The sequence below is a fragment of the Oryctolagus cuniculus genome, chromosome 9, assembly GCF_964237555.1.
Source record: "Oryctolagus cuniculus chromosome 9, mOryCun1.1, whole genome shotgun sequence".
Lineage (NCBI taxonomy): Eukaryota > Metazoa > Chordata > Mammalia > Lagomorpha > Leporidae > Oryctolagus > Oryctolagus cuniculus.
This window is the reverse complement of record NC_091440.1, coordinates 77,931,439-77,952,473: the sequence shown is the minus strand read 5'-3', so window position 1 is coordinate 77,952,473 and position 21,035 is coordinate 77,931,439. Positions and strand designations below refer to the sequence as shown.

At 40.8% G+C, this 21,035-nt stretch overlaps 1 protein-coding gene across 3 annotated transcripts in view; it reads right to left on the bottom strand.

The window, feature by feature from the left end:
- Positions 1–11,610: 11,610 nt before the first annotated feature.
- The window catches only part of SOHLH2 (spermatogenesis and oogenesis specific basic helix-loop-helix 2), a 55,740-nt gene continuing 46,315 nt past the window's right edge, over positions 11,611–21,035 (bottom strand). For all 3 annotated transcript variants that reach the window (XM_008273548.4, XM_051831785.2, XM_051831787.2), the window contains exons 9-11: positions 17,588–17,709; positions 12,339–12,580; positions 11,611–12,171 (exon numbers count right to left, since the gene is read on the bottom strand). In XM_008273548.4, coding sequence (XP_008271770.3) covers positions 12,133–12,171; positions 12,339–12,580; positions 17,588–17,709 — 403 coding nt within the window. In that variant the 3' untranslated portion in view covers positions 11,611–12,132. The remainder of the gene's footprint in view (positions 12,172–12,338; positions 12,581–17,587; positions 17,710–21,035) is intronic.

Here is a 21,035-nt window from a genome sequence, read left to right as displayed (position 1 = left end):
TTAAAAAAAAAGATCAGCAAAACGAAGAGCTGGTTTTTTGAAAACATAAACAAAACTGACAAACATTGGCCCAAATAATCAAAAAAAGAGAGATAAAAGACTCAAAGTGATAACATTAGAGATGAAAAAGGAAATATAACATCAGACACCACAGAAATAAAAAGAATCATCAGAAATTAATACAACGAGCTGTATGCCAACAAACTGGGAAGCGTAGAAAAAATGGATAGATTCCTGGAGATATAAAACCTACCTAAACTGAGCCAATAAAACACAGAAAACCTAAACCAACCCATAATCAAGAGGGAAATTGAATTAGTAATAAAGACCCTCCCAACAAAGAAAAGCCCAGGACAGGAGCGCTTTACTTCTGAAATCTACCAGACATTTAAAGAAAAACTGACTCCAATTCTTCTCAAGTTATTCAAAACAATTCAAAGGGAGGTAATCCTCCCAAATTCTTTCTATGAATCCAGTAGCACCTTAATTCCTAAACTGAAAAAGATGCAATAGAGAAAGAGAAGCATGGGTGACTGATGAAAGCAACTGCAGGGAACACAAATAGAAGCATATCCTAAGTTCATGGGTCAGAAGCAGCAATATCACTTAAATGTCCACATTACACGAAATGATTTACAGATTCAATGTAACCCATAGAAAAGTACTAATGACATTTTTCATAGAACTAGAACAAAAAAGCTACTAAAATCTGTGTGGAACCATAAAAGACACTGAATAGCCAAAGCAATACTGAGCAAAATCAATAAATCAGAGGCATGATACTACCTGACTTTAAAATATGTTACAAATATACAATAATTAAGATAGCATAGTGGGCAGGCTTTGTGGCACCATGGGTTAAGCCATTGCTTGGGACACCTCCATCCCATATTAGAGTGTTTGGAGTCAAGTCCCAACTCTGATTCCAAACCAGCTTCCTGCCAATAATGTGCCTGGGATGCAGTGCCTGATGGCCCAAATACTTGGGTTCCTGACACACATTTGGGAGATTTAGAATTTCTGGATCCTGGCTTCAGGATGGCCCAGCCCAGCTGTTAAGACTTTTGGGAGCAGCAGATGCGATTTCTCTTACTTCTTTCTCTCTCTCTCTCTCTCTTTCTCTTTCTCTTTCTCTCTCTCTTTCCTTCTCCCTCTGTGTCCCTCTGTGTTGCTCTTTCAAATAAATAATATTTTAAAAGATAAATTTTTAAAGTTCATTTATTTGAAAGGCAGAGTTATAGAGAGGCAGAGGCAGAGAGAGAGAGGTCTTCCATCCACTGGTTCACTCCACAAATGGCCACAATGGCCTGAGCTGGGCTAATATGAAGCCAGGAGCCTTGAGCTTCTTCTGGGTCTCCCATGTTGGTGCAGGGGCCCAAGGACTTGGCCATCCTCTGCTGCTTTCCCAGGCATATTAGCTGGGAGCTGGATCAGATGTGCAGCAGCCAGGTCTCAAACTGCACCCATATGGCATGCAGGCACTGCCTGAGGTGTCTTTACCTGTATGCCACAGCTCTAACCCTTAATTTTTTTTTTACCTGCTATGCCACAACTCCACCGCCTAAATAATTTTTTTTTAAAGAGAGCATGATATTGGCATAAAGACAGATACATACACCAATGGAATGATTACATATCTAGAATTAAGCTCACTAAACTGCAGCCAACTGATTTCTGTCAAAGGTGCTAAGAATGCACATTGGGAGAAGGATAGTCTTTTCAGTAAATGGTGCTGAGGAAACTAGATAGCCACATGTAGAAGAATGAGTCTCTCCACTATGTCCAAAAAATTAATCCCACCAATCTCTATTTATGAAAATCAAGTAAAAATGGATTAAAGTCCTAAATGTAAGACTGGAAACTTTTAAACTACTAGAACAAAACACTGAGGAAATGTTTTGAGACATTAGAATGGGAAAGGATTTTTTTGGAGCAAATACTCCAAGCAGTGGAAACCAAAATAAAAGCAGACAAATGGAAATGGAATTTTTTTTTTTTTTGACAGGCAGAGTAGACAATGAGAGAGAGAGAGACAAAGAGAAAGGCCTTCCTTTGCCGTTGGTTCACCCCCGAAATGGCTGCCATGGCAAGTGCACCGGGCTGATCTGAAGCCAGGAGCCAGGTGCTTCTCCTGGTCTCCCATGCAGGTGCAGGGCCCAAGGACTTGGGCCATCCTCCACTGCCCTCCTGGGCCAGAGCAGAGAGCTGGCCTGGAAGAGGAGCAACCGGGACAGAATCTGGCGCCCCAACCAAGACTAGAACTTGGGATGCCGGCGCCGCAGGTGGAGGATTAGCCTATTGAGCCACAGCGCTGGCCCTACAAATGGAATTTCATCAAACTAAAGTGCTCCTGCACAGTAAAGGAAACAATCAACAGAGTAAAGAGACAACATACTGAATGGGAGAAAATATTTATGAGATATATATCTGACAAATGATTAATAACCAGAATATATAAGGAACACAAGCAACTCAACAGCAAAAAAAAAAAAAAAAAAAAAAAAAAAAAAAAAAAAAAAAACACACTCAAAATCTCTAATCATCAGGGAAATGCAAATCAAAATCACAATAAGATATCATGACACCCCATTAGACTGGCCATTATGGAAAAGACGAAAGATAACAAATGCTAGCGAGGATGTAGAGAAAAAGGAACCCTTGCACATTATTGGCAGGAATGTAAATTAATACAGTCATTATTAAATAGTATGGAGGTTCCTGAAAAAGTAAAAATACAACTACCATGTGATTAAGCGATCTAAGGGAAATGAAATCATTCTGTCAACAAGATATCTGCACTCCCATGCTTATCTCAGCACTATACACAATAGCCAAGAAATGGAAACAACCTAAGTGTCCATCCATCCACTGGTACACACACACAATGTCATAAAAATGATGGAACCTTGCATTCACAACAGCAAGAATGGAACTGGAGGTCATTATGTTAAGTAAAATAAGCCAAGCACAGAAAAGACAAATGATGTATGATCTCACTCGTATGTGGAATTTAAAGGAAAAGTGATCTCTTAGAAGTTACAAACAGGGGCCAGCGCTGTGGCACAGCGGGTAAAGCTGCCACTTGCAGTGCCGGCATCCTATAAGGGCGCTGGTTTGAGACCTGGCTACTCCACTTCAGATCTAGCTGTTGCTATGGCCTGGGAAAGCAACAGAAGCTCAAGACCTTGGGTCCCTGCACCCACATGGGAGACCCAGAAGAAGCTCTTGGCCCCTGGCTTTGGATCAGCTCAGCTCCAGCCATTATGGCCACTTGGGGACTGAATCAGCAGATGGAAGACCCATCTCTCTCTCTCTCTGTAGCTCTGCCTTTCAAATAATTTTTTTTTAAAAAGTTACAAACATAATTGTGGTTATGAGAGATTGGGAAAGGAAGGGGGAAGTGAGGGATCAGGAAAGGCAGACTAACGGGTAGCAAATTATAGTCACGTACGGGAAAGAAGTTCTGGGGTTTTACACCACAGTAGGGTGACTATATAGATAATGTATTATTCATTTCTCTATTTTGAAAAACCCTAGCAGGGACCAGTGTTAGCAATGCAGCAGGTTAAGCTTCCACCTGTCCATGCTAGAATCTCACCTTAGGGAGCCAGGTCAAGTCTCAGGTGCTCCACTTCTGACCCAGCTCTGGGCTAATGCACCCGGAAAAGCATCAGAAGATGGCCCAAGTACTTAAGCCCTTGCCACTTGCGTGGGAAACACAAATGGAATTCTGGGCTCTTGGTTTTGACCTAACTCAACCCTAGCCATCATTACCATTTGGGGAGTGAACAGAAGATCTCTCTCTCTCTCCTTCTCTGTCACTTTGCATTTCAAATAAATAAATAAGTAAATATTTTTCAAAAAACATAGAAGATATGATTGTTAACAAAAACAAAATGTTAAATGTTTGAGAACATAGATATGTTTACCCTAATTTCAACATTACACAATGGACACCTGCATCAAAATATCACACGAAACCCTATAAATATGTAGCTCTTATGTGTCAATTTTTTAAAAAAAAATTATTTCAGTTCAATAGTTTTGAAATATATGCATTATTTCTTTATAAAACATAATTCCCTAGCATCCACCAGACTCTCACCAAACATAGCTGCCATTACTTTCTTGCTATCTTCTTCTTGCAGCATGAGCTTTCAGAAGTCTTCTCATTTATTTCCCATATTGTAGGACTCGTTCCATCCCTAATAACATGCTGTGTGTATTTTCTGTGACCCACAGAACAAAAGTGTAAGCTAGATGTTCACCCTGCAGTTAAGAAGAAAGGAAGCTCAGATAAATGATTGCTCACAAGTCCTGAGTTAAGACCAGAAGCAATGAAGATGGGATTCAGATCTACATCTTCCACACTGCCTCTGACATAAGGCAGGGGGGTGAGATGGCTGAAGAGGAAGCCCAGAATCTGAGATTACCAACCAGCTGTGGGATGCTCAGCAATGCAGGGTCTTATGAAAGGGTACGTTCTCTCTATGCTACAAAAATGCTTAAGCCTGACTTTGGCGGGAATTGTGGGGAGGGGTGGCAGGTGGAGAGAGAGTGTCACATAGAAGTTCTTACTCTGCTGACTGGAGAGCACAAAGGAAGGGAGGTGGGAGGAATCAACACATGCTCATTGTTCAGGATCCTTCAGAAGGGGGAAGAGTATCATAAAACGGCACAGAGCATCATGATCCTTTTTCCTTCTGTGCAGGGTCTCGGTGAGTAGACAGACTGCAGGAAGGGGAGGTGGCAACTGGCAGGTATCATTTGGTAAGGGTTTGGTAGATGCCAGGAACTTTTTAAACACTATCTTTAATCTTCAGGATCTGAACTGCTACAGAAAGCAGGTGCAAGGAGGTAAATAATTTACCCAAATACATGGAACTAATGAGTGATGGAGGATACCAAGATACCATTCTGACTTCCAACCTCATGCTCATTCCAGGACACTTAGCTGCCTCTTCTGTGGAGCCTGGGGGCCCAAGCGTGAGGTACACCACGCCCAGCACTGAACAGTGAACAAGGAACATCTGGACAAGCATCAGGCACTGATGATATGGAGGCCTGGCTGTATTTAACACAGAAACAAAGGGCCTGGGAAATGTGAAAGTGAGGTATCTGGGACATGTTGGGGAGGTTGGGCCTGGGCATGGCAAGAACACAGTCACCAATGATTTTGCCTTGCCTTTGTTTAAGTGGGAGCAGAATATCCAAGGGTAGACAGTGAAAAATAATGTTCAGCTGGAAGCTTGCCATGAATGGCTTGGCTTTGCCAGTGGGATCTGATTAGTATTCTTCAGCTTTCATTAGCATTTGAAGGAAATACCCAAATGACATGAAGCCAAGTCTAATAGCTGAGATTTAACATTTTAACCCTATTTCTCCAATGCAGTTAACTTGTGATAAAATACTAGTTAAGCCCCTCCTTTTCATAAACTATTTTGGGCCTCAACAAGAAAACCATTTATACAAGCACCTCCCCATTCACCTCTGCCACGCCAGGCCAGCAGACGTGCCTCTTTGTGGAGTGAATTTACATCATTGGCCGCTGGAGTAGAGAACAGGGAGTATTTTTCCCAGCCTTGGCTGGCTCAGAGCCAAAGTTGTAAGTGCAAATCCCTGAACATGATCTCACAGTAACTACCCCTTAGGCTGACACAATCCTGCCCCAGAGAGCTGTATTTTATTGCCTTCTTTGTTGGAGATTTTCCATTTTAGGGAGAATTGATAGTGATACTAAGTGTAAACACAATCTCTGCCAGTCAAATTCTATGTTTTTTTTTTTTTTTTTAAGGAACTGTGAGGTCTTGTGGCCAGTAATAATATTTATATTGAAACTCATGGCTCTTTATTCACAGGGTGAGGGCACTGATGGTCAAGAAAGGAATTCCCTTCCCCATATACAATTCTCTCACATGACTCAAGACAATAAAAGAGTGCTCTGTGCTCAGAGTTAATCCTGAGGAACTTTTTCAGTTCTCTAAGATTAGGATTAATCCTTTATAAAGTCCCCTTCCACTGAGACAACCTGTACGTATCCAAATTTTTCCAAACATCATCTTTTGCTTCTAAAGAAAAAACAGTTTAATTGAAATATCTCCCATTCCCTTAACTCTATCAAAGGCTTATAGGCATTTCTGTCCAGCTCCTGATGCACTAACCCTACAAAAGAGTATAACTTCCTATTGTATTAAAGAATGTCTCCTTTAGTAAAATATTCAAAATCATTTTACTAGTTGAAGGTTATAGGGGCTAGGTAAATTACAGTGTTCTGTTAGGAGATAAAAATCAACAGTATTGGCCACCTTTCTGATTATAGTATATAAAATCTAAAGTATTAAAGAAACAAGTAGTTACTCCAGGGATATAAATCCTGTGGGTTTTTTTCTACCCCTTCCTTAAAGCTCTATAAAATGGGTTCAGGAGTCTTAGAGTACCACAACATGAGAGAACCAGTAGGATGCAAAGCAGTAGGGGAAAAAAAAATCAGTAAGCTCATTTCGGTGCACCTCCCCCAGTATGCACATAGGCAAGATTTTTTTCTGTGCATAAGTTTCCAGTTCAAAATTGACTTCAAATTCAGGTCCACGGGGAAAACAATCTGCAAGTTGCTTGCAATGTTGGTACCTGTCACTGAGTGTAAAAGTGGCATAGGATCTCATAAGCCTCAAGCTATGACATTTAAAAAAAAATTGGCTATTCTTTTGAGTGACATGAGGAAATGGCCTGAGACAAGAGGCAAAATTATGTTTTTTATACAATACCATCACTCCCAATACCTCACATAGCCTTCCCAAGGATCGCTTGGGAAAGAAAGAAGCAGAAACGATTTCTTGGGATACAGTTTAGCAGACCATTTTTCCCATGCTAACCAGGGAATTTCTACCAGCAGCACTCAAGCCCACCTATTTTGTCATCTTCTAGAGAAAAAATTTAACAAATATTTTTACCAGAGTCTGGGGAATAAAACACAGCAACATGTGATATTAGGTAATACAATCATGTGTGTGTGTGTTGTTTTCAGAAGGAACATTATTCTTTGATGTAAAAACAATCTTGAATAATACAGAGACAAGAAACTTCTCTGTCTTCCATAGGAGTGTCATGTTTCCATGGTGATGAAAAGGGCTCTTGATACCAGATTAACCAAGGTGATCTGTGGGCTTCCTGCTTCCTCATTCCATGTAACAGAGAGATGCACAGAAGGAAAGGGGAGACCATTGGCACACTTGATAGGCAGACAGAAAAATGCCAGGAGGCTTGGGTTATGATTGCCAGATTTTGCTATGGCAATGCCCTTCATAGAAATGATATACCCAGTGCTCATTATTCTACATTAAGTGGCATTCTATTTCAGTAATACCTTTAGAGAAATTTTACAAAACATAAAATATCTAATAAAAATCAAGAGTACCTCCTTATATCATAAGGTTTCCACTGCTTTCTAGATAAACGTACCTGGTTTTCACGCTTCTTAGGTATACCTACTCAAAACGCCCTGCATCCACACCCACCCAGGAATTTCCCCCGATGGTGCTACCTCATTGTATAAATCCCCAAGATGATTTCTGCAACTCACTTTCGTAGCAGAAGCTTCTGCATCTGCCATGTGGAAGCCAATCTTTTCTCCACCGTGTCCCTCAATTTAGGAGGGCTGGGTTCATGCTTCGCCTCCTCCTGACTTCAGTCCTCAATATGCACTTGATTAGCCTGTCACAAGTGCAACAGTGGCTCCCAAACATGATTTTACATCAGAATCATTCTATGCAGCATACTGGGCCCCATTCTAACTACAGAGTCTGTATCAGTGGGGTAGAGAGAACTGAAATGTATGGTTTTAATAAATGTACAAGTACTTCTGATGCACTGTCAGTTTTGGAAGTCAATGGTATACGGCTTTAGTTTGTTTCTATTTTGGTTTTCTGTCCCCTATGGATAGTTTTAGCCACTTATGTGCATTAGGTGTTTTTAAGCAGGATAATTAGATATCCACAAATACATCTTGCAGCATATGTTAACATGCAAATTCCTAGGTACCAGGCCAGTGAGGTCTACCAAATCTGAACCTGTGGGTAGGACTAAGAAGTTGTATTTTTAACAAGTTTCCTCCTCCCTGTATAGGAGAACTACTGTCCTATCAGGAGTTAAACTGGAATATCCACAGGGACCAGGTGAGTCATTTCAATGCGTGAGGCAGGCTCGTGAGAGGAGTGACCAAATGGAAACTGATAACCTGTGTAGGCAATCCTCAGCCTGAGAAGGTTGTTGCTATTTTGTCATCCTAGAAACAAGATCCAGTAATGCCTATGTTTTGGATTTTTCAGGAGCTAGAAATTCAGAGAAATTTAATTTCTCATAATTAAAAAAAAAGTCAACAACCACAGCTACCAATGGAAACTTGTGTGCTCTGCCTTTGAGGGTTTTACCCATAAGCTCCTAGTCTCTGGTAAGTTGCAAAGTCATGTGTCCTTGGGCACCCAATTACATGAAGAAGATAATGATCCACATAGCAAAGCAGAATTCAGGATTACAAAGTCTTACTGGGTTATCTGGGCCCTACCACCATTTAATGTTTGAATCCCTTACTTCAGCATCCCCTCCCAGGGCTGATGACATCCCAAATCACATCATCATCCAGACCTCCTGCCTGTGCTGTTCATACCTGAATGTATTTGGCTACCTTTACTAGGATATCCAACAAACGTCTCTACTGCAACATGTCCCCAGATAAAATTATCATCTTCTAGTGCAATCCCACAAAGTGCTCATTTCCTTGTGTTTTCTGAGCAAATATCAAGTCTATCCATTCAGCTACTGAAGCCAGCAACCTTGCTGTCATTGTTAGCTCTTGGCCCTTTCTAACAACTCCAACACTGAATCAGCTGCCAAGTCGTGCTAACTCTGCTACCACCAGTGTTAATCACATAAGCTGTCACATTTTCAAGGCAAGGTTCCTATATCATTTTCATTATGCATGACCAACAAATTTGATTTTATAAAGAAAATCCTGCTCTATTTCTATGGGCTGAGGCCCGGTTAAGCTCTCCTCCTTGGCTGAAAGTTGAGTTTACTTGGAAGAGAATAATTTATTATAAACTAAATCCACATCTTAAAAATGAATTTGAACACTTGCATGGCATACAGGATTGTGGTAACTGACCGTGAATAAACAGTTTTAACAATGGATCTGGTAGCCTCTTTTTCATGTTCAAAAAATAAAAGGGTTCTGAGTTTAGCAAATAAACAGATGGCTCTAGGGGTCACACTCTCTAGGTTCTCTTTTGAGGAATTCCTGGCCACAGGTGTCTTTCCCAGTCCACATGTGGATCTAGAGAAATCGGGATGCAATGTCCCAGCAGCAATTGAGACCAGCTGAGAACACAGGCTGTAGTCCCAGTTTCCAAAATATTCCAGTAGGTTTGCTTCCAGTGTCAAAATAATGACTCCTACAGCCCAGCACATGAAGAATCGACACCCATTGGCAGTACTAAGCATTGAACATTAGTTGGGAACTTCTAGTTCCGTTATAAAGTACGGTAAGTATCTACAGGTTCCATCATCTTGGCACCCTCAAAGAAAAGTTATATAATTTAATCTGAAAATTAGGATAAGCCTAAAGTAATTAACTTTCTCAAACAAAAAGTTAGTAAATTCTCTACATAGTCCTACTAAAAGAGGGAACACATGTTTATTAAACAAAAATGGATTACCATTTTCACAGTCAAAACAGTAGTATTTGCTTTAACAATAAAACTTATGCATAAGAATATTTTAGTGAAATATAAAACAAACATTTTTCTCCCCTTATTTTTAACATAGTATTCACAGGGAGGGCAAGGAGAAAAATAAAGAAAGCAAAAGTCTGCCACCAAAGATTCAAAGCAAAATGTATCTGTTAGGTGTCATTTCAAGCAAAGGATGGTGAAATGCAAAAGTAAACACATCAATTTATTCTCTAGTACTCAAGTGAGGAGGTAATCACCTCCTTCAGAGTCTCTCTAGATACCTCAGTGTGGATGGTGAATAAAGAAGGAAGCTCTCTAAAATGTCCAATCTACAAAAGATATCACCTAGAAATAAGTGGCAGCAATTCACGGGGATACTAAAAATAAGAATCACATGGCAGCACCTGTACTCTGTGACACAGGCTTATCAATGTACCTTCCCAATCTTATCACTTTATCAAGTCCACATGGGTCTTCATTAGTATGCTTTTTTCATAACATGTGGAATATTTTTCGAGGACACAAAGGAGTGAGGGTCACTGAGGCCATTTGTTCTTGCTGCTCTCAGGTTGGGGGAGATGCAAGCATGTATGAAGATAAGTGACAGTGCACCGCTAGCACTTTTGCCACCTGTCTTTCCATCTGTAGGAGCTTTTCACACATTTATCAGAAGCCACACAAGGCCAACTCTTTTGATATTAGGTCTCTGGGTATAGCTTTCAAACTCATTCTTTGTTCCACTCTTCCAGTGTTGTCAAGCTGCACCCAGCAGGGGGACTAGAGTGTGAATTTAAAACATGTGCTATTAATATGCCCAAAACTGTTGCTGCAAAGGAGGAAAAACAAACCACATTAATTGAATCCTGGCCTATTGCTCTAATGTCACAAGTGTATTTTCCAGGTCCTAAAACAATATAAAATGATTTATAAAATCATGTGGAATCTGCCGGTGAATAAACCTTCAGGCCATAAAAACATGTTATTTATTATTATTAAAGTGATTATTTCCTCACAACAATTCTGCAACAAAAACCACACAAAGTAAGGATGGATCAACAATTTAAAAAACAAGGTTTTAACCTTTTCTTACATTTACCCTAGTCTGTCTGCAGGAATACTGGTGATCATTAGCAGCATTACACTATCTGTCGAGGGGCAGGTGTTTGGTACAGTGGTTAAGTTGCTGCTGGAGAAGCCTGCATCCCACATCACAGTGCCTGGTTCAAGTGCCAGCTATTTACTTCAGATCCAGCAGCTTCCTGCTAATGTGTACCGTGGAAACAGAAGATGATGGCTCAAATGCTTGTACCCCTGCCACACACGTGGGAGACCTGAACTGAGTTTTAGGTCCTGGCTTCAGGCTGGCCCAGCCATAGCTATTGTGAGCATCTGGGAAGTGAACCAGAAGGTGGAAGACCTCTGTCTGTCTCTCTATTTCTCTCCATCAGTCTTTCAATTAAAAATGAAAAAAAAAATGAATAAAAGTTAAAATCTGAAACATCATGTTTTAACATTTCCTTATATTCTATTTTCAATATTTTTCTCATGAATGTTTTTGGGAATAACTATTATTCTCATTTTATAGATGTCATATGGAGATAATAACAGTACCTACCTCCAAAGCATTGCTTGAGGAATTCATTTAGATCAGCCACATTAAGTACATAAAGTATTTGGCATATTACTTATTGAGTGCTCAAAACATGTTAGCTATTATTAATATCCAAAAGTATTAGCAACTATATTAAGGCTATCGGAAATTCACTGTAAGCAAGCCAATCTGGTTTGGATCTTCCACTAGAATTACACAGTTCTAACAGAGAACTAAGATGCCTCCGTTTATATACACTAATCAATCAGCCTGCGATGCTGTTGCCCTCCCTACCTGTGACTCTGAATCTTCTATCTGGATAATTATTCATCTTTAGATTTTTATTTAGTCAGCACATCTTCTGGGGTAACCAGTCTCCAATCTTCCCCAAGTTCCTTCTACGTGCTCCAGTCCAAATCCCAATCACCAGCTTCTATGTCTGCAACTTCATCACACTTTCTGAAGGCAAGAATCATGTGAGTGTCTTCAGACTACATTCTTAGCACAATGAGTGAGCACAGTGCCAGAACGTAGTGGGTGCTCAATAAACACTGCTGCGTGAGGATGTCTGCTGTCCTCAGTCAGCCTGGTTGGTGATTGGAAAAATAGCTTTTGATCTTGTGTGAGGACTATTGCCAGTCGGAGAGATAAAGCAGCAGCCAGTTCTGAGGCCAGCTGGGGATGATGGTGGTGAAATAAGATGTAGTATCCGAGAAGCTCTGAGTAACAGCAGGCAGATGGACAGGAAAGGCAATCAGCTCCACAGGAAATCAGCCTGCATCTGGTCACGGAAGGCCCAGCAGAGTCACACCAGACTCATGGGTTCTGGATATTCTGGATCGCTAGAAAGCAGCCCTGCAGTGTGAGGAATGAGAGCCTGGGTGAGCTGCACCTGGTACGAAATCTTAGGAACCAGCACAGCTCTTGGTCCCAGTCTAAGAGCCTTCCCAGCAGAGTATTAATGAAACCCAATACATTCTGTAAAAGGGTCCAGTCTGACCCAGGGACTCCTGAATACTTACCAGACAGTTGGGATGGGTTGTGCACGTTTGGTCCAACATGGAATTGCAGTGCTGAGGAATAAATGTTGAGACTTTGGGGACGGCCGGTGGCAAATGAATTGAAATGTTCTGATTCGTTACGGCAGCTGCATCATAGGAAGGGATGACTTTAGAATAGTAACTGACAGCATGGAAGGAATTGAGAGAGAGCGCTGCTTTACGAAGATCACCAACGGCATTCTCTGAAGTGGAGCTAGACTGACCTTTCAAAAGAAAGAAAATAAATATCTGTCAGTACTGTATACACAATTCTATAACTCTGGACTACTGCATTTGAGATAAATTGTTCTCTATTTCATTTACTTATGTTAATACCTGTACCATAGCTATACCCAAATGCTGATAGGAAAACAAGCTGAATGGTGTAGTGGTGACATGTAGTGCAATACACACACTGTAACTCAGTGCTCCTGTGTCATAAAAGAGGTTTTTTAGCAGAGCAGATCTCTATGCCCTTTGGGCTATATACGGAGTGTGTGTGTGTGTGTGTGTGTGCATGTGTCTGGCTTTCCTTATCGTCAAAATGGAGCATCCTATGACACAAGGAAGAATTTTGCAAAGAACAACTCAGTTTAGTCATGAGTAACATTTGGTTGATCATCACTGAAGTGGGTTATACCATTATACATCTAAATTCTGCATAATAACTAGAAGACAACACAACTTTAAATGTACAATGTTAACAATATAATCTCAAGAAACACTGAATAACTATTTTCTTTCAGGCATGAGTAATAATGCAAGCAAAATAACAGAATTTTATGTGTACTTTAAATACTAATGTCTCTAGAATATTTGTGAAAAACAGCTTAAGCAAGTATGTTAGGGATTTACAGGAAAGAACACAGATGAGCAAGCTGATGAAGTCTAAACTTATCTGTGTTACAGATCAGGCTTAATGCAGAATCCTTGGGACTTTGGGTGGTCATTTAGTTTCCCCACCCTGCAGTTTTCTGATCTGGGTAGTGAAAGTCAAGTTTGGAAGACTTAAGCTGATTGCAACTCTTCTGATCTTTCAAAATCAATTTGGCAACATGCATTAAGAGCTATATATATATATATGCTCATGTTTTCTGTTCTCTAACTCACTCACAGACTACTCACAATCCAGCCCGAGGAAAAGTCCAAAATAGAAGAAACTATATATAGGAAAGTATTTCCAATCACATGATAAACAAACTCACTCTCCCCTCAAACTACTATATATAGCAATTGGATAGTTAAGGAAATTACTAAATCATGTGATAAACTATTAAAACCATTAAAATGGTGAGGAGGGATTCACCACTTAAAGTACATATGACATAAAGTAAAAGCATCAGTAGACAAAACAAGATGTCTACATAAGGTGGCCAATATAGGAAAACATAAACCGGAAAAAGACATGAAGGAAATGCAAAACGAACACAAGGATTAGCTTACCAGGGTCAGTAAAGGATCCATTCTGCTTTTCAAATGGAAAAATGTATATTCACGACAAAATGAATGTATTTGGAGACCATTAAGCTTAGTGAAATAAGCCAGTCCCAAAAAGAAAACTATCAAGTTTTCCATGATTTGTGGTAACTAATACACAGAGTACAAAAATTTTTTTTCTTCTTTTTTTTTATTTAGTAAATATAAATTTCCAAAGTACAGTTTATGGATTACAATGGCTCCCCCCCCCATAACTTCCCTCCCACTCGCACCCCTCCCATCTCCCACTCCCTCTCCCATTCCATTCACATCAACATTCATTTTCAATTATCTTTATATACAGAAGATCTATTTAGTATATATTAAGTAAAGATTTCAACAGTTTGCACCCACATAGAAACACAAAGTGTAAAATACTGCTTCAGTACTAGTTATAGCATTACTTCACATTGGACAACACACTAAGGTCAGATCCCACATGAGAAGTAAGTACACAGTGACTCCTGTTGTTGACTTAACAATTTGACACTCTTGTTTATGGCGTCAGTAATCTCCCTAGGCTCTAGTCATGAGTTGCCAAGGCTATGGAAGCCTTTTGAGTTCGCCGACTTCAATCTTATTCTGACAGTTCCGACAGGGTCATAGTCAAAGTGGAAGTTCTCTCCTCCCTTCAGAGAAAGGTACCTCCTTCTTTGAAGACCTGTTCTTTCCACTGGGATCTCACTCAGAGAGATCTTTCATTTAGGTCGTCTTTTTTTTTTTTTTTCCAGAGTGTCTTGGCTTTCCATGCCTAAAATACTCTCATGGGCTCTTCAGCCAGATCCGAATGCCTTAAGGGCTGATTCTGAGGCCAGAGTGCTATTTAGGACATCCACCATTCTATGACTCTGCTATGTATCTCGCTTCCCATGTTGGATCGTTCTCTCCCTTTTTGATTCTATCAGCTAGTATTAGCAGACACTAGTCTTGTTTGTGTGATCCCTTTTACTCTTAGACCTATCAGTGTGATCAACTGTGAACCGAAATTGATCACTTGGACTAGTGAGATGGCATTGGTACATGCCACCTTGATGGGATTGAATTGGAATCCCCTGGCACGTTTCTAACTCCACCATTCAGAGTACAAAAAAATTTAATATATATGAGTGAAATTGACATTCTGGCATTTGATTATTGTTTATAGTCCTTGTCTATACTCCTGAGGAACAATGGTTTTACTAGTTACTACTTATTGAATTCTTTATTTAGCAGAGGATTACATTTGTGATTATAAAGTAAATTGAAAATATGTCATTGCAAAAATTAAAAGACAAACAAAAAAGGGAGGGGGAGGGGGAGAGTGATGGGGGTAGGGTTGGCAGTATCATTATTTTCTTTTTTTTTAACAGGTAGAGTTATAGACAGTGAGAGAGAGAGAGAGAGAGAGAGAGAGAGAAAGGTCTTCCTTCTGTTGGTTCACTCCCCAAATGGCCACCAAGGCCAGCCCTGCACTGATCTGAAACCAGGAGCCAGGAGCTTCCTCCTGGTCTCCCATGTGGGTGCAGGGGCCCACGCACTTGGGCCATCCTCCACTGCCCTCCTGGGCCAAAGCAGAGAGCTGGACTGGAAGAGGAGCAACCAGGACTAGAACGCAGCGCCCACATGGGATGCCAGCGCCGCAGGCGGAGGATTAACCAAGTGAGCCATGGGGCCGGCCCTCATTCTGTTCTTAAAACTGTACATAAAATTTGTCCCATTTGTATAAATACAATTTTTTCTAAAAGATTTTAAAAAATGAAATGGAAAGTTAGATGCATTGACCTCCAAGGTCTCCTTTGTTTTGAACAAGCCATAAGTCTGTGGTCCCAGTATATTTGATTCTTCCCAAGAGGTATCTCTTCAGCTGATGCAATGCCATAAGACACTGAGGCATGCAAAAGCCTGAACTCACTGCCACGATCAGGATGTTTCAGAGTTTCTCAAGAGTATAAATAGCACTGGATGTACAAGAAATACCTTTGACAGGCATATGCCTGTGGCCTGAGCCGCATCTGATTTAATCAGGGTTGATTTGATCATCCCATGTTATATTCAGCCATAGCTACATAAAGTAGTTTAACTACGGCTCATGGCAACTTTTTTCTATTCTCCCCTCTTGCATAGGTCAGGAAAAAAGTCTAAATGTAGTAATAAAACAACTCGAGGCTTATTTGATTATATGAAAAAGGAAGCTGTGTTGTTCTGTTTTTGGCTTTCTCTGCTGACTTTAGACACCAACCCTAGAAACCTCATTTCTTCCTGTGGCTCCAACTGTTTTCCCAAACACGCATTGCACCTTTACCATAGAACTGAAAATACTGTGTGAACCATGTTTGGCTTTTGTGACTCTGCCACTAACTTAGGAGCTCTGTAAGAACGAGAACTGCATCTTATTCACCCTTGTGTCATCATCTTTGAGCAGGGACACTGAAGCTGGGAACAAGGGAGTGGACTTGACATCAGCGGGGGAAAAGATGTAAGGAATGGCATTCCCTGCACTGGGGCAGTGTTGAGTGAGGGCAGAATCCCTTGAGGAAGTTGGTCATGGGTCACTTAAGACTAACAGGCTGAAGAGATAGGCTTTCCTGTCATCTAGCATCTAACACTCAGGCTAGGAGGGCCATATCTTATGGCTTCTCAATGGTGAGTAACCTTCAGAAATGCAAAAGTCACACATTGGTCACTGTTTTTTCCTTCTGGTTCTAGTTTGCCCCAGTTCTTATTTCTCGTAAGTACATAAGCATCCTAGGCTTATATAACCCATTTGACAAAAAATGCCTCTTGGTGAGTGAACGTGTTCCATAAGGAGTAGTGCATAATGAATATTTCTTGAGTACCTATTATGTGCTGGTTAGAGCTCTTGGTATTACAACTACAGCAATGACCAGTATAGGGAAAATGACTGCTGTCATGGAGCTGACATTCTGATGAGAGAGAAGAGGTAATAAGCAAAATATATGAGGAATATTAGCAGGTGTTAGGGGCTATGAAGACAAATACAGCAGAGGAAAGTGGGTGAAGTTATGGAGTGCACTACGTGTGTGGTGGGGAGGAGTGCTGTTGTCACTAGGTAGCTGAGAAGGACTCACTGAGAAGGTGACATTTAAGGAGCTAAATAAGTTAACATGCTAATGCCCACCACAGGCAGTACTAAACTAACAGGAATACAGTCAACTCTCTGCACACACCAGAGATGTGAGAAACTGCAGACCAACAATTCTTGGGGTGGGGGGGGGGAGGGGGACTGTACCTTACACTGAATATGGATGGACTTCTTCCTCTTGTCATTATCCCTAAATAACTACTCTCTGCACAGCATTTGCATTGTTTTAGATGCTTAAGTACTCTAGAGATGATGTAGAACATACAGGTAGATGTGTGTAGGTTATACACAAGTCCTACACCACTGCATACAAGGGATCTGAGCCTCTGTGGAGTGTGGTATCTAGGGAAGGGTGTCCTAGAACCATCCCTAGGCTGATAGATGACTATACCTTTGTCTCCTTTAGATTCTATTCATTTTGGAAAGTCACCAGTGAGCTTCTCATCTATTATTGGGATGAACTCTCTGGGATCATGGTTCATTTGGGGCCCATTTCTGGGATGACACTAACCAAATGTCCATGACCACCTGTGTGCTTCAAGCTGACAGCCAACAGGCCTCACGGTATAATTTTCCAGGTTATCAGAGAATGCATAGGAACCCAGGTGTGAGCAGGGCATTCTTGCAGGCCCACCCACCCCTGTGAGTGATGCAAGCATCAGGCAGCACTCACCTCTCACAGCTTCATCCAAGGAGCTCCCTGCAGCAGGAACAGGATACACATTCAGGCACTTATTTGCCAGGAATTTGATGCCTCTCATAGGTGAGTAATTGCTTGTCAATACACTGCTGTCCCTTGAAAAGACATAAAAAATACTCTGCATAATTCTCTGGGAAGACAATATGAGTATCTCCGACTTTAGCTGTTTTTCTCCCATTCATGTTCTCAACAACACAGGCAGAGCCTCAACTAGATACTACTTAAGTATGAGAATGCAGGGCTGAACAGGATTCATGATGATTTGTTAAGGATGCATCAGAACAAGAGTTTTTCTTTATGTACATATTCCAATACATCTAAATAAGTAAGCAATTACTGGGCACACCACACTGGACTAAGGAGTCTAAGGACTGCTAACTGAACTAGAGCTTCATGCTCCAGCAACTACAACTCCTTGGACACAGGAATACAGTGCCAAAGTGGATTTCCTATCACTATAGTCATGAGCAGCGAGGCCTCATTTTAAGAGCCTCAGAAATAACAAACAGAGAAGTAAGGGTGAATCTGGAACAAGACAAGGATGTCCATTGTCACCACTCTTCTTCAATATAGCACTGGAAGTCTTAACAAGAGCAATTAGGGAGGAGAAAGAAAGGGAATCGAAATTGGAAAGGAAAAAAGTCGTATCCATGTTTGCATATGATATGAGGTTATACATGGAAAAATCATAATACTCCACCTTATTGATAAACCAGTAAGGTGGCAGGATACAAAATAAATATATAAAAACAGTAGCATTTTTATACACCAATCATTAGCTTGCTGAAACAGAAATCAAGAAATTAATTCTATTCATGATAGCTACCAAAAAATAAAATATTTAGGAATAAATTTCAACAAAGAAGTAAAAGATGTCTCCAATGAAAATTATAAAACATTGATGAAAGAAATTATTAAAAACACAAAAACCCGCCGGCGCCGCAGCTCACTAGGCTAATCCTCCGCCTAGCGGCGCCGGCACACCAGGTTCTAGTCCCGGTAGGGGCGCCGGATTCTGTCCCGGTTGCCCCTCTTCCAGGCCAGCTCTCTGCTGTGGCCAGGGAGTGCAGTGGAGGATGGCCCAGGTGCTTGGGCCCTGCACCCCATGGGAGACCAGGAAAAGCACCTGGCTCCTGGCTCCTGCCATCGGATCAGCGTGGTGCGCCGGCCGCAGCGCGCCGGCCGCGGCGGCCATTGGAGGGTGAACCAACGGCAAAAGGAAGACCTTTCTCTCTGTCTCTCTCTCTCACTGTCCACTCTGCCTGTCAAAAAAAAAAAAAAAAACAAACAAACAAAAAAAAAAACACAAAAACCCTATATAAATTCTAAAAATTTTTAAAAAACACAAAAAATGGAAAATTTTTCCTTCTTATAATTAAGGTAATTAAACTCTCTATATTACCTAAAGCAATCTACAGATTCAATGCAACTCCTATCAAAAAACCAATTACATTCTTTATAGAATTAAAAGTAATCCTAAGATTCAAATAGAATAATAAAAGACCCAGAATAGTTAAAGTGATCTTGAGCCAAAAACAAAACAAAACAAGAAAAAGCTGATGCCATCACAACACCTGATTTCAAAACACACCAGAAAGCTACAGTAATTAAAAAAGCATGGTGCTCCGCTTGGGAGACCTGGAGGAGGCTCCTGGCTCCTGGCTTCAGATTGGCAAAGCTCTGGCCATTGCAGCCATCTGGGGAGTTAATCAGCAGATGGAAGACTCTCTCTCTCTCCTTTCAAATAAATAAATAAATATTAAAAAAAAAAAAAAGAACATGGTGCTGGCATAAAAACATCACATTGATCAGTGGAACAGAGCAGAGAGCCCAGAAATTAAACCACATATATACAGCCAACTGATTTTTCACAAAGGCGCCAAGAACATACATTGAAGGAAAAAACTGTATTTTCAATAAATGGCACTGGCAAAACTGGAAATACACATGTAGAAAAATGAAATTAAATCCCTGCCTCTCTAGGGGCCAGCGCTGTGGCGCAGCAGGTTAACACCCTGGCCTGCAGTGTCGGCATTCCATATGGGCGCCGGTTCTAGTCCTGGCTGCTCCTCTTCCGATCTAGCTCTCTGTTATGGGCTGGGAAAACAGTAGAAGTGGCCCAAGTTCTTGGGCTCCTGCATCATGTGGAAGACTCAGAAGAAGCTCCTGGCTCCTGACTTCGGATCGGCGCAGCTCCGGCCATTGCAGTCATCTGGGGAGTGAACCATCAGATGGAAGACCTCTCTGTCTCTACCTCTCTCTGTTACCCTTTCAAATAAATAAAATAAATCTTTAAAAAAAAATCCCTGCCTCTCATCATATATAAAAATCAACTCAAGATGGATCAAAGGCCTAAATGTAAGACAGGGAACTATGAAACTTGTAGGAAAAAACATAGGGGAAGCACCTCAAGACATTGATCCAGCTGATGACTTCCTGGATAAGACCCCAAAACCAGTGGCAACAGAAGAAAAACTAATCAAATGGGATTATATCAAATTTAGAAGTTTCTGCAAAGTAAAGGAAATAATCAACAGAGTGTAGACATTTTCTCCCATTTGACAGAATGGGAGAAAATATTTGCAAGCTCATTATCTAACAAAAGACTAATATCCAGAATATATCAGTAACAAAAAAAAAATAATTTGACAACAGAAAAACAACCAATCCAGTTAAGAAATGGGCAAAGGACCTCAATAGACAGTTCTCAAAAAAAGAAATATAAATGGCCAACAAATATATGAAAAAAATGCTCAATATCACTATCCATTAGAAAAAAGCAAATCAAAATCACAATGAGATATCACCTCAAACCTGTCAGAACAGCTATTATCTAAAAGACAAAGAGCAATAAGTGCTGGCAAAGATTGGAAAAAGGGAATTCCCATACACTGTTGGTTGGAATGTAAATTAGTACAGCCACTATAAAAAAAATGGAGATTTCTTAAAAAATTAGAAATGCAACTGCCACATGATCTAGAAATCCCACTAATGGTTATTTACTCAAAATATGTGCATTCATCATTGAAGAGATATTTGTTCCACTATATTTATAGCAACACTCCTCACAATTGCTAAGACAGGGAATCGACCAAGGTGCCCATCATCAGATAAATGGATAAAGAAGATGTGGTTTACTAGGGCCAGCATTGTGGTGTAGTAGGTTAAGCTGCCACCTGCAATCCTACACGGGCACTGGTTTGAGTCCCAATTGGTTCACTTCCCATCCAGCTCCCTGCTAATGTGCCTGTAGAAGACGGCCCAAGTCCTTGGGTTCCTACACTTATGTGGGTGACCTGGATGGAGTTTCTGGCTTCAGCCTGGCTCAGACCTTGCTGTTACGGCCATTTGGGGAGTGAACTAGTGTTCGGAAGATCTTTGTCTCTCCTCTCTATAATTCTGCATTTCAAATAAATAAACA